This window comes from Pavona decussata, unplaced genomic scaffold (genome assembly GCF_977016875.1).
Source record: "Pavona decussata unplaced genomic scaffold, jaPavDecu1.1 SCAFFOLD_381, whole genome shotgun sequence".
NCBI lineage: Eukaryota > Metazoa > Cnidaria > Anthozoa > Scleractinia > Agariciidae > Pavona > Pavona decussata.
This window is the reverse complement of record NW_028145755.1, coordinates 2,534,900-2,561,552: the sequence shown is the minus strand read 5'-3', so window position 1 is coordinate 2,561,552 and position 26,653 is coordinate 2,534,900. Positions and strand designations below refer to the sequence as shown.

At 40.1% G+C, this 26,653-nt stretch overlaps 1 protein-coding gene across 5 annotated transcripts; it reads left to right on the top strand.

Annotated features, from left to right (window-relative positions):
- Positions 1-352: 352 nt before the first annotated feature.
- On the top strand, positions 353-26,653 carry LOC146452116 (multidrug resistance-associated protein 1-like). Of its 5 annotated transcripts, none has more exons than XM_085098388.1 (27): positions 353-375; positions 5,351-5,444; positions 6,322-6,383; positions 7,113-7,244; positions 8,769-8,984; positions 9,871-10,054; positions 10,537-10,791; positions 11,355-11,420; positions 11,668-11,805; positions 12,323-12,463; positions 12,852-12,930; positions 14,209-14,290; positions 14,488-14,614; positions 15,977-16,153; positions 16,578-16,745; positions 17,353-17,436; positions 17,910-17,991; positions 19,489-19,664; positions 20,304-20,816; positions 21,296-21,495; positions 22,216-22,342; positions 22,729-22,830; positions 23,063-23,209; positions 23,759-23,917; positions 24,722-24,888; positions 24,980-25,174; positions 25,785-26,653. In XM_085098388.1, exons 2-27 carry the CDS (start codon positions 5,355-5,357, stop codon positions 25,915-25,917), a joined length of 4,002 nt encoding a protein of 1,333 aa, XP_084954514.1. In that variant the 5' UTR covers positions 353-375; positions 5,351-5,354; the 3' UTR covers positions 25,918-26,653. The 5 variants fall into 5 exon arrangements, with proteins under 5 accessions (XP_084954514.1, XP_084954515.1, XP_084954510.1 ...); XM_085098389.1 differs by lacking the exon at positions 353-375 and adding an exon at positions 979-1,097 and having other exon boundaries at positions 19,492-19,664; XM_085098384.1 differs by lacking the exon at positions 353-375 and adding an exon at positions 979-1,097.

Sequence of the window (26,653 nt, the reverse complement as noted above, 5' to 3'; positions counted from 1 at the left end):
AGTGTCCTCTTTTTAATGCCCAAAATTTATCCGTCAAAAAATAAAAGTTCTTAGTCAGATAAATTTGTGGAAAATCATTGAATAGGTTTTTAAATTGCTTTTACAAGCTAAACTTGCACGAAAATTTCTATTTTTCAATTAATAGGCGTGATATTGAAAAGCTTTTTTCAACACCTAATAAACACATTTTTGTTGAAATATTTCAGGAAGTAGAACCATATTTTAATCTGAACCAGATGTCGAGTGCTAATTACTTCAGTATTGCCGAGGAGCAGATTTGTCTATTAACTATCCAATCTGCACTTGACAAAGCTTGTGACAGCAAACTTCAGCCTGATGTCCTGAGTGAGTGTGCAGGGGTTTTCAGCACTCAAGGTAGGTGAAATTTGAGAAGATTGGGGGGCGAGAATGACCAGCAATTTCAGCATTATACTGACTTAACATTTTGAGGACGACGTTGTCAGAAGGCGCACTCCACACATATACCTTCGTCAGGACATCTCAAATCTATCTGAAGACAACCATGCCTGAATGCACAGGATAAATTTGTTATTTGTTATTGTGGTAGCCACTGATTGCTTTGCTATCGAGCGTAACGACACGATCACTAATAAGAAGATTTAACAACATTTAAGATCCTGGTAACATCTTACGTCTAGATCACATACAGCCCGCCAAATTGTATCCTGAATTGCCTCCCCATTGGAGGAGACGCCTTGGTCCGGGCCCACGAAAATTCTTTCTTCACAAGATGAAGGCCTGTGGAGCTTGCAAAGGACAGGATCTGCCCAGCTGAAGGGTCCTTAAAACTGACTGTGGGACCACAGACGTTGGGATGATGATGATGGGACAATCTTGAACGCAATAAAACGAGGAATTACCCGCCCCCTCTCCTTTCCACAAACCATACATATTTTTTTAATTTTTTATTTGGATCAGCGTGACTTGGATTGCGTGATTCATTCACAGCCTCGTTCCCAGTCTTCAAAAAGGCCGGTACATTATATCAATCATTCGCCTTCCCTCAGCCACTTCCTCATTTGAAGTTTCTTAAGAAACATTGATGACATTTTAAAAAAGAGAGGTTTATTGGTAAGGTATGTGTTATATCACGATTTCATAGTCCGAATCGTTTTCGCTTCTTATTTTGAGACCCGCCTCGACCATACGTACGGGATTGAGTACGAGTACGACTTTTAATTCAAAGCCGATTCAGTGGTATATGCTTAGCTTACATAACCGCTTGTCACGACAATCTTGTTTCTAGGGCCTTCTTATCTGCTGGTAAACAATGGGAAGGAACGGCAGTTCTGGGGATGTGACTGATTTGAAATTTGAAAATCGTACTCATGATCAATCTCGACTCAAAGCTGTTTTACGAGGGAACATCCAGAATTGCTTGATGCTTTTTTGGGCAAAATCTCCGCACAGCCCCATGCATTAATTAACAATTAGATTATGAGCTCGAGATTTCTATCGCGTGATAGCTGATGAGGACGCAACCCGAATCAGCTATCACGCATAGAAATCGAGAGCGAATAATCTAATCGTTTTAGTATAAATCTACTAGTCGTTCAAAACTAAACAAGTAAGTTATCTATATCCTCATCGCAGACACTTCGAAAACGCGGCGAAGCGGCCGCCATTTTGCTGAAAACCGCTACCACCTAAACTCTACGGACTACCAAAACTACACAAACCTAACATACCCATGCGACCCATAGTCTCGTTCTGTGGGTCCCCAACTTACGAACTATCCAAATACTTGACTACTATACTGAAACCGTTGACAAACGAATCCTGACACAAACTGCAGTCTACCGAGACCTTTATTGACGCCATCAAGACGGTACAAATACCTGACGACTACAAACTTGTGTCTTTTGATGTGAAATCACTGTTCACCAGTATTCCACTTCAACTGGCTCTAGACTGTACTGCTACCGCCATCGAGAACTCCACGACAAAACTGCCACTGCCAACAGATGACTTAATGGACTTACTGAACCTCTGCTTAACGTCCACGTACTTCCAGTACAACGGAAAGCACTACAAACAGTTACACGGAACAGCTATGGGCTCACCAGTTTCTGTTGTTGTAGCAGAAATTGTCATGCAGAACATCGAGGAACAAGCCCTAGCAACCTACAAACGGACACTACCGCTCTGAATACGATACGTAGACGACACCTTTACAGCAGTACACAAAGACGAAATTGATGATTTTCACGAACACCTTAACAGACAGAACGCTGACATACAGTTTACTAAGGAGATCGAAGAAAATGGTAAAATACCTTTTCTAGACTGCTTAGTTACCCGTAATGACAACGAACTAAGTACTACGGTTTACAGGAAACCAACACATACTGACAGACTACTTGACCAGTCATCCTACAACCATACTTCTCACAAAGCAACGACTATACAGACCTTAACAAGGCAAGCACAACTGGTTTGTGACTCACCTGACAGACTCGCAGACGAAAACAACTACTTAGACAACGTTTTCAACAAAAACAACTACAACAAGGACTTTGTTAAAGGTAACACTTACAAGAACACTGAACCTAACGTCACAAACAACAACGCGACTCCCTTAACCACTGTAACTATACCTTACGTAAGGGGCACTTCTGAGACTATCGCACGGATTCTACAACCCTACAATATCCGTGTAGCTCACAAACCTATAACCACTTTACGACAACTACTGACGAAAGTAAAGGACAAAGACGAACCAAACCGCAGACAGGGAGCAGTTTACAAGATCAAATGCTGCGACTGCCAGGCCACTTATGTTGGTGAAACCGGCAGGAATTTAAACGTACGACTGACTGAACACAAACGAGCAACTAAAAATGGTGATATCAACAATCACATTGCTGAGCACCATTTACAAACGAACCACAGAATTGACTGGGACTCTGCCAAGTGCATTACCTACTGTACAAATTATTATCAACGACTCACTCTGGAAAGCTGGTTTACTAACTTAGAACAAACGCCACTCAACCGTTGCCTACAATTACCTGCACCATACAAACGACTTATTGACAACAACAACGAAACAGACAAACAATAGACATTTTACTAACAATAGACCCACAGACTTTTGACTAAAAAAAGACGGATCGAAACGCACCAATCACTCAATCACAGTCTTCACAGCCAATAACATCATGGCTTACTGACAAACGACCAATAACATCTGGACTTTGTTGACCAATCAGGTTAACAACCAGAGACCTATATACCACCTACCGACGTTCCACAATTCACTTGACTCTGAAGATGACTTCCGCTCAGGTTGTCGAAACGTCAGTCAAAGTCACCACAAACAGTCCTTCTCAGGACTACACTCACCCGGATGATCATAATTTACGTACTTATGACTCACTATCTATCACAGAATAAATAGCGAGTAGCGTAGCGAATCAGAAATCGGTATTCGTGATAGAACACTAGTAGATTTATACTAATCGTGTAATCGTGTATACATCTTGCGAGTCAAACTTCACGCTTTCCCGTTTTTGGAAGAGGGTATAATTAGTATGATGTACAGCGGTGCATGTCAAGGGCCAGATAGCTGCAGTTATAAGTCCTGAAATTATGAAGAAATTTAGGTCTTTTCTTAACTATACTTGCGGGAATTTGGGCAGTTCATTTGTCCCCTCTGTGGGGAGGGCTTTCTGTGAGGTTTATGTTTGGCCTATGGCCAAACCAACATTCCTTTGAGCTATTATAATACATGAACAGTTTCACCCTTATAAGCAGGATCGACACAAACTTCAGGCCAGTAGCAAGGCTAAAACAACTTGGCAGGGGGGGGGGGGGGGAGGGAACAAATTCATTCAAAACACAGACCGATTAGGGAGTTTATGATGCAACAAGAATGTCAAGAAAGCAGTAGATTTAATAAATTTGGAATTGCCGGCAGTAAGAATCCGACTGCAGGAGAATTTCTTTATTGTAGCTCTTGAGAGGACATACCGCAGTTTTTCGATTACAAGGCACACTTGGTTATAAGACGCACCCAGAACTTAAGAAAATGACCATGTCAAGTTCTCAAATGGAAAGTTTCATGAAATTACTTGGTTATAGGACGCATCATGTATTTGTGTGGCTTTCGAAAACGTGCGACTGCCACTAAATTGTCATGAACTAAGGACATCTACTGCAGACAGCATTGCTATCAATGAATGGACGTCTTTGAAAACAAGTATCTTTTATGGCTTGGGATTGATTGATTTCAATCCATTTTGGTTCTTATTTCCGGTTCACAAGGTACATGTAGTAGTGCCTTTGTTGCTGTTGTATACATATAAAAACAAACTACTGTTAGCGAAGGAAACTGATAGGTAGGAAACGGATTATTAAAGGTTGTGAAAAGGTACTTGCAGTGTCAGAATTCAAGACTGATTGATACACATATTTGTTTTAAATTATTATATATTTTTTGGCACTTCCAAAAATTCTGGGGGGACCCAAGCCCCCCCTGCCCCTCCAGTTGCTATGGGCCTGAACTTTTACTGAACATCTGTTACTGTGTCTTTCAATAACATATGGACTCTGGACTTCACCACCTAACTAATGATCTGCCTGTGCATGTGTTACTGTTGGTCAATCACAATTACAGCAACAACTGGCTGAGCACAACAATACAGAAACCAATAAACTGAATCAAAATCAGCCAATCACAGTACACAAACATGACCTTTTGATCCTGTTGAACCAAACATTGTGGTTTTCTAAGATGTCTGCTGCAGTGATTGACGGCAGCGTTATAGTTGAATCTTTGAACTTCAGAGTCCACATGTTATTGAAAAGCACAGTACAAAAGTGCAGTTCAAAAGTGGCTTTTTCAGCTCTTGATTAGTTAAGTTAGGGAGGTCATAAAGAAATAGTTTTCATGTAAATCTACAGGCAATGAAATGATATAAATAAATGCAGTTTCCACCAGCATTAGTAGGTGGGATAAGAGTAAATTTCTTCATAACTTTGCTACTCTGCTACAGAATGCTGTCACTCAGTCAGGTCATATACTCAAGGCTTTCCAGGTACAGTCAACTCCCTTTATTGCAGGCACCCTTGGGACTGCAAGTTAGTGACCTTAATAGCGAGAGTCCATAATTTATTTCGGTGAAACATCTGTAATTTATTTTTACCAGGGATTAATTTACCTGCTGTCGGTATTATTGGGGTGTCCCCAGTAGTGAGGTGTCCACATTAGGCGAGAGTTGACTGTAATCATCCATTGACCTTTTATAGTCTGCTGCACAAATACTTACATGTTTGTAATGGAAGACTTATGGAACAATCATTGCTGTGCCTGATTTTTATATTTCAGTGAAATGGCAGCTCCTGCTGATGAAAAAGACAACTTCTTTGTGGATTGGAAGTCCTTTTCAGCAGATTCTGTGCAAGGCAAATGCAAGAAGAGGGTAAATATTAAATAGAATTTCATTCAATGTAGAATGAGTGCACTCCTAATACAGATTGGAGTGGAGATTGTATGGGACAATGTTGATTGAATAAAATATGCATCTTGGGAAGCGTATCTGGCATCCCCCACAGATTTTGCAGGGGCGGATGACATCATCACCAACTTGGCAAAGGAGACTGAATGCCCTACTCTTTGATTATTACTAGTAATTATTAATAAACCAGTAAAGAAACTAATTAAGTCAGTCAATTAGTATCTACAAAACTTAACACCTTGCATTAACATTACTCTGTAATAAGCACATTTGACCCTATCTAGACTTGGGGGGGGGGGGGGGGGGCTGATTGTGCCCCTGTCTCCATAACTTTGCAAGTATAAAAGCTATGGCAGTGAGACTTGGAGGATAGATAGTACCTTTAAAGATGTCTCCTTTGAGGTCCACAATGCAAAGTGATGATATCCTATCACATGGTAATAAGGTCATGATTACCAAATGGTAGCCATCTTGGATCAGCCATTTTGGATTTCTTGATTTTCCCTTAACTTCAGGAAAGCACTGAAATTGAATGAAAAGTAATCAAAACCAATCCACGAAATGTGATTTTTCTTCATTTTAGAAAGGGATTTTCTATTTTCTGAAAAAACTGCCTGTCAATAATTGACTGCCTGTCACTAACTGACATCATTTTTTTTCCAGATAAATTTCTGAAATTAAAAAGTCCTTTAGTTTCAGGGCATTTCCTCAAATATTAAAAAGTTATTCAGGTTGAAAGTCACCATGGGCACAATTAGCCCCCCTCCCCCCAGTCCAGATACGGTTAATTAGACTGTTAATTACTGAGTTACAAATCTACTGTTATATTTACCCTTATTAGGAAACCAGTCCAGAGGACAAGGCAAACTGCTTTTCAAGAATCAGTTTTTGGTGGCTAAACTGGTAACTTTATGTACTGCTATTTGACATCAATGTGATTAACATGCTTAGTACACTGAAACACAAAAAAACAGACAAATTTCATTTTGCAAAGTAGCTACATGTCTGCAATCAATAAATCAACAATCATTCAGTTGGTCAGTCAGTCAATCAATCAATCAATCAGTCAATCAATCAATCAATCAATCAATCAATCAATCAATCAATCAATCAATCAATCAATCATGCAAGCAGTCAGGCAGTCAGTCAATCATCAATCAATCAGCCAATACGTCAGTCACTGACTCACTCACTCACTCACTCACTCACTCACTAAATCAATCAATCAATCAGTCAGTCAGTCAGTCAGTCAGTCAGTCAGTCAGTCAGTCAGTCAGTCAGTCACTCACACTCACTCACTCACTCACTCACTCAAATATTTAAAAGTAAAAAAGTCGTCAGTTCTCTTTGTTCTCTTCGATCTATTAATAACACGCGCGGAGTCAGCACTTAAGTTATAGGGGACATAAATTCTTTGTTCAGGTTTGGGGAGTAGGAGTGATATCGGGTGGTTAATACAATTCCAGGGATTTGATTGGCTTAGCGGCCATGGTATTTGAGCCATTATACCATGTCCAAGAAATAGCGACCAATACATTGTCTTCTGGTTGTTTTTGCAAAGAGAAATCACCAAACTCTAACAATATCCAATGCACACTCGTGTATTAATTGTTAAGTAACTATCTTTATTAGGATAATATTCACTGGCTACAAAAGGCCACTGGAAGATGAGGATCTCTGGGCTCTAAACAACAAAAGCAGAACTTCAACCATCGTCCCTAAACTGCGCTCCATCTGGAATCATAACCAAATGAAATGCAACAGGTAAATACTGTATTGCAACCGCTTACATGTTTGTCAATGTTTTTTTTTCTGGTCGTGTTGTTTCATCTGCTTCATATTGTCTTTCGATCCAGAAATGGTTTTTGCTGACGTGTTACAGGACGCTAACAAAATGTTTTGGTGACCCTACAAACTAGCATCCCAACTAAATCCCATAGAAGAGAATAGTAACACTCAAAGGTGCTCCATGCTGGCCTAAGTCACTTCATAGCGGGTATCTTGTAATGGACTAGCTCTCCATTCAGCCGAGGAGTATTAATAATCCTACATGTTTTTCCTTCTTGCTACGTGTCAGAAACGCGTGTTAAGGACGGTGCCTGCTTGTGTTACTGCGCATACGTTCTGCGCACTTCGAGATACTCGGCTTTCCTCAGGGTGGTGCCTAGTAATACAGAGATGTTTTTGCGCGGTTTAAAACTATGCGGAAAAAGCAGAACTTAGCAAGTGCTCTTGGTATCCAAAAAGAGAATTGGGGGGTAACCATGCATTTTTCAGAGATAACAAAGCTTCAATTTGAAAAAAAAACCGCCATACATTCCTTTATATTTTACGCCTTTTTAGTATTATTGCGTTTTTTTTTTTAATTTCTTTATTTATACAGGAAATCTGGTTTAGCATAGCTAGTTTAAACAGAGTCCTGGTTAAATAGGAAATAAACAAATAACAGAAAATCAATACAAAATAGCACACTAATAAAATACACAGAGACGCACTATTATTAATGGGATTCCGTACAGAAGCGCTTGAAGTGGCGTTTCGTCAGGGACTTGAACATACTAAAGTCAGTTGCTGATCTAATATTACGCGGCAAGAATTGTAAGCGCGTGCACCATTAATCCTGAAGCTTCCCTGGTACTTGGTTGTTTTAGCTCGGGGCAGTCGTAACTGGTCACGATGCCTGGTGTAATAGGCGTGGATTCGGTGAGCATGCTTAAATTCCGTCAGCAGGCATGCAGGCGCCATTCCGTGGATACATTTATAGACGAGGAAACATTTAAGGTAGTCTCGGCGTGCTTGCAGATTGGGCCAACTGAATACGGTGAGCAGTTCGTCGGACCCAACAGAACGGCCGTCGATTATACATGCAGCACGGCGATTAAGCTTATCTAGGTATGATTTACTACCCAGGCCACAGCTGTCCCAGACGACCGTGCAATAGTCGAACAAGGGCAGCACCATCGTGTTGCTTAATTATCTTTAAAAAAAATGTATGGTAACACCCAATTTTCTTTCTGGATTCCAATAGCCCTTGCTAAGATCTACTTTTTCGGCATAGTCATAAACCGCGCAAAAATACTTCTTCAAAAATTTGTCTGATGGGTGAAAAACGTGTTAAAACGCGTCTAAGCGTATCAAACCACGTCCAAAATGCGTCCAAAACGCGGCCAATGTGGGACTTTATTATAGCCTCCCTCAGATGCTCTTTTGGTCGAGATGGCGTGACCAAAGAGCATATGCGAGGGAGGCGACTTTAGTCTAACACGAAACTATTTTTCTTAACGATAGGGAAAAAATATTTCCAGTCAGGGAAGAACCAGTGACTCACAGTGAAACTGACCCACTGCTTGGCGATAAAGAAAAGGAAGAGAGAACACGAAAGAAGCGAAAGAAGCCTTCACTTCTCAAAGCCTTAGCAAAGATGTCCGCCCTCAACTTTCTTAAAGCGATTATATTTAAATTTCTCCACGACTGCCTAATTTTTGTACAGCCACAATTATTAAGGTAAGTTATCCTGAAATTGTACGGATTGGCAAGGACATGTGGCTGTTTAATTGGCAAACATAAACTATTTCAACTTTCAAAATTTTCGGACTTAAAAATCATGCATTCGGTTCCATTTGGATTAAAAAGGGAATTTAAGGAACGACGACGTTTTTTCAACTCCCACAACTTTTAAAGTGTGGCCGAGAGACTAGAGAGTTAGGAATGGTTTTCAAGTTAAGAAAGAGAAAACTTTGCCGTTATGTGCTGACCTTCTCCACCAAACCTGAACTTGGTTATTTCAAGATGTTGTTTTACAGAGGAATCAGGATGGTTAAGAAATGTACTAAAATTTATAACGCAAGTGCAGAGGGATTCTTTTTGCTTACTTTTAAAACGTATCGTTTTGCAGCGATCTCGTTGCCATCGTCGTCGTCATTTCTTAAGGGAACTTTAGCATCGACGACGGCGACGGTAGCGAAACATCACTATTAAATTGAATCGCGTTTTTTAAATTTCAAATGTACTAGGTGAAATTTCCCGGAGTTGAATTCATGGAGACTGCACCCAAGTTTAGAAAGAAAAAGAATAATTCGTCGTCATGTGTTTGCGTCCTCCATAAAACGTCCCATCAGGAAATTTCACGTCCTAGTCGTGCAGTGACAGCAAAGAAATGTACCAAAAAGTGTAATGGAAAGGCAGAGTTGTTGTTTTGACGCTCTCATTGCCGTCGTCGTTGTTGTTGCTGAAGCTCCTTAATATAGGGAAATCGTGCATCGAGATTATTTCAACTCATTTAACCATTACAAAAAAAGAAAAGAGAGCTACCCAGGAACCATATTGGTCGCCGTGACGTTCGAGTTAAGAACATCGCTCTGACAAATGCAATTCTTTGTATCTCTTCAAGAATGTTAATAGAATACATAGAAGACAAGAACGACCCTTCAGGGGTATGGAAAGGCTATGTTTATGCCGGGTCGATGCTTGTGGCCGCCATTCTTCAGTCGATAGTTTTACACCAGTATTTCCACACAATGTTTACACTTGGTATGCGCATGCGTTCTGCCATCATAGGACTAGTTTATGAAAAGGTGAGTGATTGAAAGGATAAAGGTGTGTTTGCTTATTACCATGTAGCTGGCGTTTTTACGACTGGATGACAACACGGAATTCTTGTTCTTGTTGCTGTGGCAAGCAGTTAGCAGTGGCCTATATATCTAGTAGCGTCTTGTTTTTCCCAGGGATAGTACAGCGGGAGAAACACGTTCGCGCGTGTGAAAATGGTCTCCTCTCGCGACGAGACGTGACCTGTCAACAGGCGACACGCGAGGACACGCGGGCCCCGCGGAATGAGTTTCCTTGGGGTAGGCGATTTTCGTGGCGCTTGTGAGTCCATTCTCTTTACTATCCCTTAAACAGAGACCTCGTTGCCCAGTTGTCCTCTTGTATATTCCTGTAAATTCTTATCAAAATCACTGGGAACAAATAAATGGAAACTAATAAATAAATGAGTCAAAATGCAATATGTAATAAATGGCACCGTGATTTGCTTAGAAGCTATTTTGTTTTCCAGGCCCTAGTTCTAAGCAATGCATCACGTGCGAAGTCAACCGCGGGAGAGATTGTGAATCTCATGTCTGTGGATGCACAAAGGCTGATGGACTCGATGCCGTATATAAACATGCTGTGGTCTGGTCCATTTCAGATTGGAGTCTCTCTGTATTTTCTGCATCGCAACATGGGCTGGGCAATCTATGTTGGCTTGGGCGTCATGGTTCTATTCATGCCTCTGAATATTTTGATAACCAGAAAGGTCAACAAATTTCAGGTATTTACAGCAATTTCATTTTAATCATCAGCGCTAGTAGTCATGTATATATTTAACGGCATGGTTCTTTTGTCATTGTGTAACGGTTTAATTTTTATGAGTAGATAAATTATGATCATCGGGGTCAGTGTAGTTCAGAGGAGACTGTTTGAGGTGAAATTGACTGATGCTAGTAGTAAAGTGGGTCCATATGGACCATATCGACCCTCCTCTACTAGTGATGTTTCGACAACCTGAGCGGAAGTCATCATCAGAGTCAAGTAAATTGTGGAACGTCGGTAGATGGTATAAATGTCTCTGGTTATTGACCTGATTAGTCAGCGAAGTCGTGATGTTATTGGTCGTTTCTCCGTTAAGCCGTGTTATATAATTGTATAATTTTTAAACTTATGTGATTTTATGTAGTTGGTCTGTTGTCCCTGTTTTGGACTTAATAAATAAGGTTGTATACAACGATGCCTCATCTCAATTCTCCGTTCAGATATTGTTCGGGTTTACATTATTTTTAAAGCAGCGTAACGCAGATTTTCTTTTTTGTTTTTTTTTTGGAATTACCTGATCAGGTAAAGCAAATGTCAGAGAAAGATGACCGGATCAAGATTACCAATGAAATCTTAAATGGAATAAAGGTACCATCGTTCTCTTTGAAATTATTAAAACGTAGTCTGTGTAGAAAACGTCTCAGTGGGTTTTTGTGCCTTTTTCGGGACGGGAGAGGAGAGAAACTAGTTTCCTTTCTCTTCTCTCTCCTCTTCCCCCACCCCCCCCCCCCCAACCCCTTCCGCTGTGTTTTCTCCGTGCTTGCTGCGCAGGCTAATAAAACGCGATAATTTTTTCATTAATAACTTTATGATCGGTATATCATTTCTTTTTCAGGTCTTAAAGCTTTACGCCTGGGAAGAGTCTTTCTTGGCAAAAATCAACAACAAGCGCTGGAGAGAACTCAGCAATCTTCTAAAATCCGGGCTATTGGGAGCTTTACTGTCTATGATCTTCAATACTTTGCCTATCATGGTAAGTGACAGTGTTGTATGAATAACGTATGAATAGCATGTTATACGCTGGTATAAACTATATTGTGTTCCAGGTCATAACTCAACGTAAATGCTTTTTTGATGTCGGATCACAACCGAAGAAACAAGCCAACCTTAACTCGATGGCACTGAAATCAGCTGACTGTTCTTGCCCTCTTAATACGGGACGTTTTCACTGGAAAATTAATAAAACATGTAGTCTAGAACAAACATATAAGCGTGTTTCCCAAGGTGCCAAGCTAAACCCAAACGTGACTTGGTTATCATGCGCCCTCCCGCACTGTACACCAAACTGGATACTTGGCGTTTTTTTAATTGATTTATAGATGCATTAGTTGCCATTGTTGCTCTGCTCCAAGTAAAAAAAAATGCCATGCTTGACTTAGTTTAAAAAGAAGTCAAAAACAGATTTATATACCCTTTCTACCATTAAACTTGTACGAGGTTTCTTTATCAACCTAAAACGTTTTTTTGTTAATGTTATTGTGTTGTTTCAGGTTACTGTGACAACATTTGCTGTGTATGTTCTCACTGGTAATGACCTCACAGCCTCCAAAGCATTTGTGTCTCTTGCGCTGTTTGGAGTCATGAGCTTTCCACTTAGAATCCTCCCAAGTGCCATATCCTCTTGTGTGCAAGTGAGCCTTGAAATAAATTTATTATATAATCTAACTGTAGAGTATAAAAGAGTTGACCTCCGATATTATGATCATTCTTATGATTTGGCGTTATATTCGTTAAAGGACAAAGATGCTATTGAAAGGGTAAAAAGAAATAGAGGGGTGGCGGTGGGGTGGGGGCATTTTTAGCTTTAAGGTTAGAGTTAAAGTCAGTACCCTTATCATCTATGTGTTACATTGTAATTGTTTGGTTCATTTTGTAAAAAGATGAAGCGTTCTATGGGTTGAAAACTTTCAGTATTACCTCTAATCTGCAGCAACAGCTGACCGTGTTTCATTGGCCCAACACATACTATAGCCTGTTATTTTCTGTGCTTATTGTACCATGATATTTTATCTTTTCAAGGCGCGAGTGTCAGTCAAGCGCTTAGAGGAATTTTTAGATTTGGATGAGTTGGACCCTGACGGTGTTCAAAGGATATCACGTGAGCCGAAACATTTGTTAAATTAACGTTTATGATTACCTTATAATTAAGAGATGTATTGGCATACTCTCTAAGATAAGGCACTCTGTGACCGATTTGGTCCTTGTACAGTTGCATTACTCACTTATCTATCCCTTCTTGGCTTATAGTTTAATAACTTGGGGGACTACATATCAAACAGCCCTCCTTCCTCTCATCACCCTACAAAAAAGAGCTGTCAGAATAATAACATTCTCAGAGTATAATTGCCACTCTTGTCCACTCTTTCGGAAATTGAAAATACTTAAAGTAATAGACTTATTATACTTGTATTGTGCTTTGTTTATGTATGACTATTACTCTAATAGATTGCCCTTAATTTTTAACGATTTTTTTAAGAGTATCAACAAAGTGCATCAATATCAAACAAGATTGGCATGTAAGATCTCATACTATCTGCCTAAAGCGAGGACCAACTATGGCAAATTTAACATTCGTTTTTTTGGAGCTAAAGTTTGGAATTCCGTTGAAGAGTCATTAAAATCCAAGAGTCGTACCTGTTTCAAAGTCCTCTTAAAAGAATCGCTTATCTCCAACTACTGACTAGCTCATTGATGTACTTTATTTTCCAGTTTTTGGGCGTGCACTTCCCCTTGTTTATTGTTATTTTTGTGTGTGCGTGTGTGTGTGAATGGTAAATCGTGTCCTTGGTTCTATTTTAATGTAGGGTGTTTGCAAATGTTTCCGCTTGGCCCAGCCACTTAGCTCGATTAGCTTGCTATTTCTAAGTGGCTGTGCCCTCTTCCTTAGTAATTTTTTGTCTTGAATTTATGTAACACTGTATAATTTCTGGGCACGAATAATAAAGATTGTTGTTGTTGTTGTCGTTGTTGTTATAATTAGAAATCTTTATCGAACCCAACGAAGTGAAACAAAACAAACAACATCCATTGAATTGGATTATAACATTGGACCTTTTCAATGCTTGTGGAGACGGTGAGACATTGCTCTCCAATATTGTTTTTATGAAAACTGACAACTATGTATAGCTGAGTGTGTTAATGAGAGCGAACTTTACACACTGCACTGGGAAACCATTACCATTAATGGTGAAAATACGAACATCCTTGAAGGAACGTCGAAATGAAGGTTTCTTGAGAAGTTTATTTAGAACGGTGGCTACTGGATATGCTTTGAAAGTGGTTTTGTAGTTTTGTACAACAATTTGAACAATAAAACACACGTACTGATTATCAAGGATTAAATTTTATAAAAAAAACCTTATTTTTGATCTTGCAGCTAACTTGCTTGCACCTGGGATGGTTTGTGTCAGAGACGGAGTGTTTGGGTGGAGTAAGAATGAAACTCCAATACTACGCAGGTGAAAACATTTGTAGCACAGATGGGATCACTTTCTTTTAACTCTTTTGTTTCTAATTGTATCGATATTTTGCTTCTTCTTTGTTCTGTTATCGTCTGTGGAACGTTTAATATGTTTATGTTGTATTTTAGTGGGTCCTCCATTCTGTGTAAGAACTGCTTGAAAAGATTCTGAATTTTCATAATTTGCATTTACAGGATCAATATAAACATTCCCAGTGGCTCCCTTGTTGCCGTGGTTGGTCAAGTTGGATGTGGAAAAACCACTCTACTGTCTTCTCTTCTTGGAGAAACGGAGAAACTAGATGGCAACGTTTATGTGGACGTACGTGATTTGACTGTAATTGTTTATTTACTGCTGTGTTATCAGTCACGTGTATGTATATGTGTTATTGATCCGACTTAATGGAATGGTAGTGATCATTGGATTACCGGTCGTTTCGATACATACACACAGTTGTTTGTATCGAAACGACTTCAACTGTGTCGAATCGACTTTAGATATGTATCGAAACGACCGGATCTCGATCATTGATATCAGAGCGCGAATCTGCAGCGCTTTGATTAGCGTCGCAAAGGGATTTAGGTCTTCAGGGCTCTGAGCTGAAGACTGCAGGGCTACTGGGAGACAAGGCAAAAGCCTAGGGCTCCATGGGCTTACTCCAGGCCTCCATTTAACCAGAATCAGCATTTTTATCCGAGCTGAAAGAAAAGAAAGGCTTTGGGTTCCGGGCTTCTCAGCAAAACGTTCTGGGCTCCACTGCTTCAAAGATCCCCATTTGGGTTCGTGTTTTATTGTGGACACTTAGCCAAGAATGAGTGGTAATGCGTTGAAGAGAAAGGTTCACGTGCCATTTATCCCTTCTCTTCTGTTGACTTTTGATTAACCCCCTAACGAACTTCTTTGGACTTGAATCTTGCGCGCCAATGGTACTCCAGTGCGGACGCACTTTGAAGTCTAAAAAGATCAAAAACGACTGATTGCAGAAACGATCCAAGGGAAGGTTAATGAACTTGTAGTTTTGCACGAGACAGGGATGGGATTGTACCTTATAGCTATGTGTTTCGTTTACAACTGCATTACAGTCTTATATTGTATTGCCGATATTGTAGCGATATTGTAGTCTTAAGTTTTGTCTATTCAGTGTTTTCACATGACGTCACAACGGCCATGTTGGTGTCCCAAAACAAAGAAATGGCGGCCATGTTGGTGTCCCAAACTAAACATCTGGGAATTGAACTCTATTTTTATGCAAATACTTTCTTTTGTTTCAGTAAACCAATATCGCCGGTAGTCACGTGAATGAAAACGCTCTATTACTAATACCCGCCAAGACTAGCTAATGCTATACGCGGGTTGTGTAAATTGTGTAAACTAAATTGGATTGAATTGGGTAGCACTCTCGATTGTAGAGAAGGGCCTGAAGTGTTGGATCAATGGAGCGAGATGGGAGTACAGTGGGAGAATCCTAGGTTTTCACGCCGTCATCATGATCATCATCAGCAGCACCTAATCATCCTCACGCGTTGCCTTCACCATCGTCATCACCAACGTCACCCTCACTATCACTGTTGTCGCTTCCATTATCAATAACGTTCTCAAACAATCGATCACAAGCCACGTAGACTTTACGGTAACACTGGTAGCCTTCTTGTAATCTGTTGACGTTTGCATTTTAATTTGCAGGGTTCTGTGGCGTATGTCTCCCAGCAGGCGTGGATTCAGAATGCTACCGTTCGAGACAACATCCTGTTTAGCAGTGAGCTTGACTGCGCACGCTATGAGAACGTGATTAACTCGTGTGCTCTCAAACCAGATCTGGAAATCCTTCCTGCTGGCGACTTAACGGAAATAGGTGAACGGGTGAGAAATACAATTCTTAACTTTCATAAACATACAATATATATAAAGAATATATATATATATTCTTTTGCAACTACGACGTCTGAGCAAATAGCCTGAAAATCTAATTTAATGACGTAACGGTACCCGTTTTTGGATGTTATGGCACGTGCAAATGAAGGCTTTTACATTCATGCTGTATTCCTTCGATCAGCCACTTGTAAATGTCATCAAATTAAATGGAGCTGTATACTGTATGTCATTTATATTGCAACATTTGCTCAAGGTATCAAGGTTTTCGAAATATATAAGTCAGTTATATTGATGCGCAAATATTCCAAGCATTCCTTTATTTTCTAAGAATAACTTTAACTAATTGGGAGATAATAAGAACCACGCTAGGATTCTGTTAATTGTGATATCTTTGTTGTTCAATATACAACAGGGTATTAACCTAAGTGGAGGTCAAAAACAGCGTGTCAGCCTGGCACGTGCTGTGTATTTCAATGCTGATATCTACCTTCTGGATGATCCACTCAGTGCTGTCGATGCTCATGTTGGACGGAAGCTATTTCATCACGTGATAGGACCGTCTGGATTGCTCAGAGACAAGGTCAGTAGGAATACACCCACGTGATTGTTAGACTATCCATATAGTGCCTCGTTGTTTTCGTGCGTTGGCCGAGTATGATTGGTGAATTCCTTGAACCGCCATCTTAAATACAAAAAACGGGCGTACTCTGAAGAGCGCCGTGATAAATTCGGCTAAAACCTGTGAAGAAATTATCGAGTTGTATCCAGTACCAAATGGCAGCTTCTAATCACGTGACGTAATAATACATGAATGACAGGTTATCGTTTGGCATTTTAGTGTTCAAAGACTGCAAGGTTTTGACTAGTCCAAATTGAAGGGATTTATTTGAAGAAAGTCATCCTTGTGTTTGACCAATCAGAGTGCGCGCCTTATTTTAGTTATGTTATAAAAGTCCCTGTGTCATCACGTTTAATGGGAATATGGCCTGGAGACTCTACGAAGAGATACATTTTTACTTGATACCTAGGGTAAAGTCTTTTCAAGAAAGTTAGTTCTCAACTAAGGTCAACTAAGGTCGATGGCAGCCATTTTGGTATAAAGTGTTTGGGGCAACCGAGAGTACAACTTCACAAAAAGTTTAGCTTAGAAATGTTGCCTTTCTTGCTGTCATTTTTGTATTTTCAAGACTAGAGTTTTGGTCACGCACAGCATCAGCTTTTTACCTTTTGTGGATCATATCATTGTCCTCCAAGACGGATATGTTTCTGAGGTAAGTGTGATTAGGAAATAAAATGCAAGCTCGAGTTTTCTATTGGCTAAACTTTAAACGCAGATTGCTGAGAATTTTACTGATTATGCTTGTAAAGCTCGTGGTACCTATATACCCAACCAGATGTCAGTCAAGCGGGCCACTTGTTATGCTTTTTCAAATGTTATGGTAAAATTCAAGAAGAACTTATAGATCATGGACGTTTTGTGACTCCAGTCTCTTCATGAGTAGAAGTGAAAAACTAACAATAGCACGCGTATATTAAGATTTCAAATATTCAAAAACGGCAGCACTGCATAAGTACGTGCTACGATTGCGCTTGATTGGTGTCCTGCACTAGAGTGGCCGCAATTGGATTTGCTCTGAAGTATCTTCATGTTGTTTTTTCTTGCTTTTTCGTACATTGTCACTTGCATGTCATATGCCCATATTTTCTGCGATTATTACATCCTTTTTCAATCTTTTTTTTCTAGGAGGGTACCTACACCGAACTCTTAAAGAACGCTGGTGCCTTTGCAGATTTCCTTCAAACTTACAGCTCAGAAGAAAATGGCGGTTTGTGTTAGATCTGTTAACATTAAATTTTACTTAGTTTACCGCGGGAGACCGTGGACTGCGTAGCAAACGTTCCGTGGAATCGAAATAAAACAACAACAACAACAACAAAAACGATGGAGGAGTAGGGAGGTGTGGGGAGAAGGTCCTCGCTCTTCTCTCTCCACCCCGTCCACCAATTTGTTGGTCTCGTCCCAGCTTTAGCGCGGTCAAAAAGTGAAAAACGCAGAAAACCCTGTTTCGACGAGCTGCAACCAAGTTGACTATTAGGCTGAGTCTTGTTACTTCAGTAGGAAACAAAATGATTTGAACAAAAAATACAAAAACAAACAAACAGGAAAGGCAAAATTAAACGAGGCTTATTTTCTAAGGTCCACATAATGAAAGCAATCATTCACATTGTCTCTTTGCTAACAAGATAGGGAACTCCAAATTTCTGTCCTGTGCTGGTCGATGAGGGTGGAGAATTCGACAGCGAAAAGTTTTAAGTTTAATAGGCACGAATGGAGAGCCTTTGTCTACTCAGTATCTATTACAGAAAACAGTGAACAGCGTAGCCAATCAGCATTCGTGATAGAATGCTAGCAGGTTTATAATTAAAGTGCACATAACCACCAAATTTTTCACCTGTTCGAAACGCATTGAGCCTTTTTGCGCCTTTTTTCAACCAAATCTTGACTATTATAGGAGCTAGTAAGGGGCATGGGTCTATTCGTTACTTGACGTCACAAACTGATTTACATTGTATTAGGTCTTTGTGAAAATGCGTGCAAAGTAGTTTGTGACGTCATGTAAGGAATAGACCCATGCCCCTTACCAGCTCGGTCATGGGACAGTTTATCGCTAGATTTCGTAACTTTTACAGCCTATAAAAAGTCAAGATTTAGTTGAAAAAAGGCGCAAAAAGGCTCAATGCGTTTCGAACAGGTGCAAAGATTTATTTAAGCGAAAACATTTTCTGGGGTTATGTGCACTTTAAGCTCCATCCACACTAATGCATTTTGTTTGAAAACGTATACATCTCGATGCGTTTTAATCGGGTTCACACTAATATGACCGAAAATGCTGATCGCTTTCATCGAAAGCGTATACACTGGAAAGCGATCTCCGGTGTCGAGACATTTGCAAACGAACTCCTATCCGTGTTGTATGTCGCCGATGTATCGATCACGGCTGTTGGAACGATTGCTCGTGGGAGCATATCAGCGTATTCGAGCGTTTTAGTGTGAACGAGATAAAACACCGTGATAATGGTAGTGTGAACGTGCATCTATTTACGCATTTTTGTCAAACGAAAACGGGGCGTTTCGAATTCGCATCGGTGCGGACGGAGCCTAAAAGCGAATATGGTATGACAAATAAGCCAGGCAGATTTTAGTGCTAGAAATATACCATTATGACATAGGGAAGTTACGGATGCCTCGTTCATTAAACCCAGAATACGTTGGTTTTTGTGACTAAGCCTATAACAAAGAATCTGATTTGCTATTTTTCTAGCAGAAGCAAGCATTAACGGAGACAGCGACGGCGAAGAGGAATCTCTTGAAGTAGAAGATACTTTATTGCCTCACAGGAAAGAAAGTAAAACCTCACAGAATGAAAATTGTAACGATAATAATGATGATGACAATGCTGGTAAAACAACAACAGAGGAGAAGTTAGAAAAAGGAAGAGTAAGTGCACATAGATTCAAATAAAATATTGTTGTTGTTGTTGTTGTTGTTGTTGCAATCAGAACCGTTGGTATTTATAAATTTGGAATAAAAATTAAGTTTAATATTCATCTTAAAATTAAGTTTAGTATTCATAGACCGTGATTAATTGTCAAGCTGTGGGGAAAAAACATCTGGACGTACAAAATGGCTTCAAAGCGACAGCTTGATTAACATGAGTATCTCGCTCCATTCTCCGCCCCAATCTCCCCCAAGGAAGCACTGATACTCATGTTATAGCTCGATTAGCCAAAGAAAAGATCTTTCGCGCTGAACGTCAAACTTTGATCTAAACATTTGCTCTGACGAAGGGATAAGGCTTGAAACGTCAGCATTCGAATCTCTTTGTGGTGGCCAATTTACCTTTAGTTATCAACTCTGTTGATAAACCAAATATTCGTTTCTACTCCCCATTGACGCTGCACCGCAGTTTCTTTAGAAACTAACGCCTTTTCTCCACCCCTGCCTGTCTTTAGCAAGTCTAGTTCAGTTCCTTTAGCTCATTCTCTAATTATAATGTGTGACCATTCAAATGAACGCTGTTGAGCAGAACTTGTGTCTTAATACAGTTTAGATTGTTTCGTTTCTCTCTCCAAACAGGTCAAGTTTTCGCTGTTGCTGTCGTACATCAAGTCCACTGGGATACACTGGTTTCTGTTCTCTTTGTTCTTTTTCACGGTGATGGAGGCTTGTTCTGTTGCTACGGGGGTATGGCTCGCCTACTGGAGCTCAGCAAACATCACAACGAATGCGCAAAGAGATTTCTACCTTATTGTTTATGGCAGTATAGGAGGTGGACAGGCTTTATTCACCTTATTGTATTCCTTGACGATGTTACTTGGCGCTATCAGAGCTTCCAGAACACTTCATCACAAACTGATTGTCAGCATCTTACGATTGCCCATGACATTCTTTGATATAACACCGCTTGGCAGAATTATGAATCGACTGTCAAAAGATATTTATGGGATTGATGTGAAGATTCCTACGTCACTCAGATCTTTTTTGGCGATGTTTTTTGATGTCCTTGGTATGCTGGTTGCAGTCAGTTATGCTACGCCTTTGTTTCTTTCTGTTGTCCCGCCACTTGGCGCTTTGTACTTTTATATTCAGGTAGGTACTCAAGGCGTGCATATTACCTTAATATCATGTAATAGCTCTGCAAATACATCGAAGGGTCTCGAGAGAAAATTGGACAGAGAACGAAAACGAGACAGAAACATCACGGAAACGCTACAGAGGATCAACTCTTCTTTATGTAGCAGACAAAAAAAATGATGCTTGTGCGTTTATACACAGTATTTTCTATGGCAATAACCAATTGCGCTTTACAACACTGTGTGGGGGACTTAACCAAACTGCAATCCGTTGAAGGAGAAGAAATCATTTTCGGTGTTCAATGTTCTATTTTTCGTTTTCATTTTTTTATTCTTCGCCTTAAAATATTACAGAAACACAAGTTAAAGTTTCAGAGATTGAGAAGCTTTTCGCTGAGGAGTCGGTATTTCTCGGGCCACAGCTGTTACGAGTTCTAAACTTAGTCTGTTTTCTCCCTTCTATTTTAGCGCTTAAATCTCTGTTTTTGTCATTAGAGAGTTTATGTAGCCACCTCAAGGCAGCTGCGCAGGATTGAATCAGTGAATAGATCACCGATTTACAGTCATTTCCTGGAAACAATCAACGGAGCAACTACTATCCGGGCATTTTCACAACAGGAGCGCTTCATCCGGGATAATTATCGTAAAGTGGATGAAAACCAGGTGGCCTATTACTTGGGTGTGTCCGCTAACAGGTGAGTTTTATAACTTGAACGTGATGGCCTTTGCGATTGAGTTTGCCTTGCAGTCGCATGTTAAAGAATCCTTCGCATTGCTATGACTTGCTATGACCTGTGAAACTTTCAAACAGGAATCTGTTTTCTAGTTATTGGTAGAAGAAACGGTAAAGACTGCTGAACTCAAATGGCTGAAGAAACATGTTGACCCTGCACGGCTCTGAATTTTCGTGAGGCAAATACCAAAAAAGTCAGTCACTAAAATTTGAAATGCAACATTTCAGAGATGATGAAGTTATGAAGTTATGAAGTTATCGGAAATCGCAGACACTGTTTTTTAAAACAACATCTGCAATTTACAAAAGTGTCACAAGCGTCGAAATCCGACAAATTTTCGAGGCGCCTGAACTCCCGGTACGATGTCGTTTTCCAAAAATATCCTCGAAACTGGAATTGCTTGAAAAATTATCTAAAAACAAATCCCTTTCAAAGATCTGCATTTATTAAGCAATAACTGGACACTATTTGACATAATAAAATTAAATTTTATGTGCAAAACTTGCCCGTTTTCGAGAGGCGGTCTGAAAGGCACCTGATACCTTAATTTATTTATTTTCCCAACAAGGGATATAGAGGAGGAAAACTAAACCTTTTTGAGTGACAAGTTGTCTCTTGTGACACGATAATCGTGTGATTGGAAATGATACATTAACAAGTATGTTTTTTTGCCCAATACAGGTGGCTGTCCCTTCGTCTGGAGTTTATTGGAAATCTCCTAATCTTCTTTGCTGCTTTGTTTGCTGTGATCGGAAGAGATAGAATTGAAGGAGGCCTTGTTGGACTCTCCGTGACGTATGCACTGCAGGTAAACCTCGGCTGGTGTAGCGGCAGCATATTACACGAGAATGCTTACTATGGCCGGGCCAAACAAGATTTTTGAGATACAGAAGACTGATTAACCACCTTTTTGAAGTGCTGCCGAGTTAATTAAACCGATCCATTGTACCTTTAAGATTTTGAATTATGAATACATGTGGGGAATTTGGAGAGCTCGAGAGAAGCCTAAAAGTTGGCCGTTTCGATTGCTCTGCGACCTTTTCTGTGGACAAAGGAAAGTAAAGGAGAGACTCCTACACATAGGCTACAGTCCAGTCGATTTTTTGTATTCTAACATAGCTACGCTCACAGCTAAGTCCTCCTGATCTGTTAAGTATTATTCTAATTGAATGACAAAGTTCTTTGTATTTACAGATCACTAATAAACTAAACTGGATGATCCGAATGACGAGTGAACTGGAAACTAACTTGGTAGCGGTTGAAAGAATCGAGGAATACTGTCAGACACCAACAGAGGTGAATTTCACAAAAGTACAAACTGCTGCAAATAACCTTGTTCCCAGGATCTCTCCTCTTTACGTCCCAGGAAGAGTGAGCCCTGAGACGTGAAGAGGAGAGATTCTGGAAATGGAGTTGCGAGTCACGATTGATTTTTGTCTTGCTTTGATTGGAAGAAAACATATTGGGAGAAAAATCCGTGAATTTTTAGCAAAGCTCATGGCGGTCACTGAAATCGCCTCTATTTCAGGCCGAGAGGATCATCCCAGACAGTCGACCGTCAAGTGGCTGGCCGCAGCAGGGAGTCATCCAGTTTGATAATTTCCACTTGAGGTACAGAGATGGATTACCTTTGGTGCTAAAGGAGATCAGCTTCATGATCAAGCCAGCTGAAAAGGTACATCAGTGACAAGTCATACCACTTACAATTCTCTACGTGGTCTGGTTGCAAAGAAGGAAGAAGAACGAATTTCTCTAGGACAAGTGTGTGATTAAGTGCTTTGAACCTCATTATGAAAGCGACGATAATTGCGAAGCTTTTCATATGAAATTAATTTTGTTTGCGTATGAATGAAAACTAATTTTCATAATAATAACTTTGCACCTCGAAAGCAAACCGGAAATGCACCTTTGCACCTTCAAAGCAACTCGAAAATGGCCCCCTATTGGAATCATTTTGTATTTTCAATAGGCTGAACATGCTCTTTATTAGACTTAAGCACTTATGACAGCAAAAGGAAGAAAAAGAAATTTGCTTCTTTGCGACCGCGGTTTTAATTTGTTTTTACACTGGATTCTAATCGTTGCTCAATATAAGAATTGATTTTTCTCAACGCGTCACATCCCTCCGGGTATTAGGTCAATGTTTGTTTAACTGTACGTTTCAAGTAAAGTGCAATTTGTGAAAGACGACGAGGAAGCGCTAACTGTAGATTGTACTTGACAGATTGGTATTGTAGGTCGCACAGGAGCTGGCAAATCGTCTCTGACTTTAGCTTTGTTCCGTATTCTGGAGAGAGCTGGAGGAAGGATTGTTATAGATGGTATCGATATCTCCGAGATTGGACTCAGGGATCTACGATCAAGACTTACAATCATTCCACAGGTAAGAACATAGGCGCGTACTGCGTGCAAAAGCTGGAGGAATGATTGTTGATAGTATCTGTGTCCACCCCATGAATACAACTGTCCTCTTGAAGTGATGCACCTAATTTCGAATTCATAGGAATGTAAATAGGTTTTCAGGATTGTTATGGAGGCAAACCCTGATAAGAGGAAAATTCTCCTCTCCCTGATCTGATTAGTTTCTTTCTACAAGAATGTCAGCTTATATCGCACCGGTAGTGAAGTCAGCCAAATAAATAATGGTGGAATAAAATTTTCGACGGAAAAGTTTCCGTTGGTCAGAAGATTAATTTTCACACAATAGGCCATTTTACAGTTGTGTGTTTAGTGACCTGGCCTTGGATCGGAAGCGAGGTTGGGGGTGACCTTGTATTGATACAAACCTCAATACTTTTCATATGTAGATCATACTGTTCTTATGCTAACTTGTTCACATTTACACATGAAAAACAGTGAGGTTTGTATCAAAGCATGATCACCCCCAGCCTCGCTTCCAATCCAAGGCCAGGTCACTAAGCACACAACTGTAAAATGGCCTGTTCATGTTCTCTTTAAAGAAACCAATTTTTACTTATGTTCGTCTTGTTTTATGAACTAATTGTGAAATAGTTCTGTATGAGCTCCTTCATACTGTCATTTTTGAACGTTGTAAAGTTATTACCCGGAGCAGTCGGTATATTTCATCGATGATTGCGTCCTCTTAGGACACGTGTTGCTTATTATATAACACTATCCAACTGTTTCTCCACCCTACCCCTAACAGTGTGTTATTGTGTCCCCACAGGACCCCGTCTTGTTTTCTGGTTCTCTCCGTATGAACCTGGACCCATTTGATAAACACGCTGATGAAGAACTGTGGAACGCACTTGAAGTGAGTCATTTGAGCAAATTTGTTTCGGGTTTGAATGGAGGCTTACAGCACACAATAGCTGAGGGAGGAGAAAATCTCAGGCAAGCAAAGCTGTGATTTTTACTATTGAAGTGATTTCACTTTGGCCTTTGGCGACTATTTAATTGTTCAATTATTCTTACTTTTCCTCAGTGTTGGTCAGCGGCAGTTGGTATGTTTGGCGCGTGCGCTGCTCCGTAAAAGTAAAGTCCTTGTTCTTGATGAAGCCACGGCGGCGGTGGACTTGGAAACTGATGAACTCATTCAACAGACGATTCGGCGAGAGTTTGCTGACCGCACAGTGCTTACCATTGCTCACAGGCTCAATACTATTATGGACTATGATCGGTAATAAACCTTTCCTTCTTTTGCGTCAGGATAGTGAGGGAAGCGGGAGTGAATCTCATCATAAGGGCCGAGGCCTGTTTGCATGGCACCCTTATGCAAACGTTCCCTGCGAGAAGATTTTGAAGTCTCTTGCTTTCTTTCAGTATTAATCGGCTCTTGACCGTCTACTCCGCAAAAGGGCGCGAGAAAATAACTAATGCTACCCGGCTTCATTTGTATAAAAATTTTCATGGAGTTTTCGGTACTTTTAGTTTTTCCATTATCTTTCCACCCCCACAATGAAGTCCGAGGCTTATTTCTGCAGTTATTTCCGAGTCGTGAAGGAAGGAACACCTGCATCAAAACCCCGCAATTGTCACAAGACAAAGGAATACCTAGTGATTGGCCATTTCCGAGGTTCTCTGAACCTCATTATGAAAATGAGGCTAAGTGCAAAGCTTTTCAGATGAAAATTAGTTTCGTTTGCATGTGAATGAAAACTAATTTTCATAATAAAAAGTTTGCACATAGCCTCGCCTTCATAATCAGGTTCACAGCAATTCAGAAATGGCCTATTACTGTGACTTACTAACGAATAAACCGAACCTAAAACGAACAAATATTTTTTTAGGGTCATGGTGTTGGAAAACGGGTCTATCGTGGAGTTTGACTCACCAAACAAACTTCTGGCTCAACGAGGACAGTTCTATACCATGGTCTGCGATGCAAGACTCAACATAATGTCAGTAAACGCAGACATTTGATGATAGAGTTTGCTGGTCCAAAGTCTGGAAGGATAATGCCAATCGTGCTCTCTTTTCCGTGAGAATCTTGATGAAAATAATCCTGTTATATACGATATTTTTAAACTATGTAGTCATTTTTCAAGAAAACATAAACACGAATCTCACGTTTGCTGATTGCCGTAAAGGCGATTCTAACTTTCTCTATAACGTGCACAATTTTTTTTACAGAAATTCGGAAACACATGGGGTTAGTGTGCACGAAAAACTACCTTCGATTGATAGAAAACGGATTTGAAAAATATTTCTTGGGGCTGAAAACGCCTCGGGAGTTTTGAGAAAGAGGCCCCAAGGGAGACATTAAAAAAGGCTGATAATATCAATGTTGAATTTCAGTTTTAAGGGTAGAAAGAATATTTATATTGTCACTCTTGCAGGCTTATTACAGTAAAACTGAATAAAAGGGCAAATTTCGTGACACGAGGGAATGTTATTGCTCAATAAATGGCAACTTTTTAGTACTTTTCTTTTAGAAGTTTTGATTAGCCTGCAAGTAAAGCCGCGAAAAAGAGCCAATAGCGAGCCTTAGATAAATTGGTCATTTGTTAGGTCTTTATATCTTCCCCCACTCCCCCCTCCCCTGCAGTTGTTAGTTTCACTGTTTGTAGATAATTTGTGGGAAGATCCGCATGGTTCCTTGTCTTCTGAAGCCGTTCTATTTAAGTAGAGTAATTTAATAAAAAAAATATCCAGTTTG

Coding starts and splice junctions, on each gene's coding strand:
- LOC146452116 (XM_085098388.1), top strand. CDS start 5,355: ATGGCAGCTCCTGCTGATGAAAAAGACAACTTCTTTGTGGATTGGAAG. Junction 12,931..14,208: donor CGGTGTTCAAAGGATATCAC/GTGAGCCGAAAC, acceptor TTGATCTTGCAG/CTAACTTGCTTGCACCTGGG. Junction 24,889..24,979: donor GAGGGAGGAGAAAATCTCAG/GCAAGCAAAGCT, acceptor ACTTTTCCTCAG/TGTTGGTCAGCGGCAGTTGG.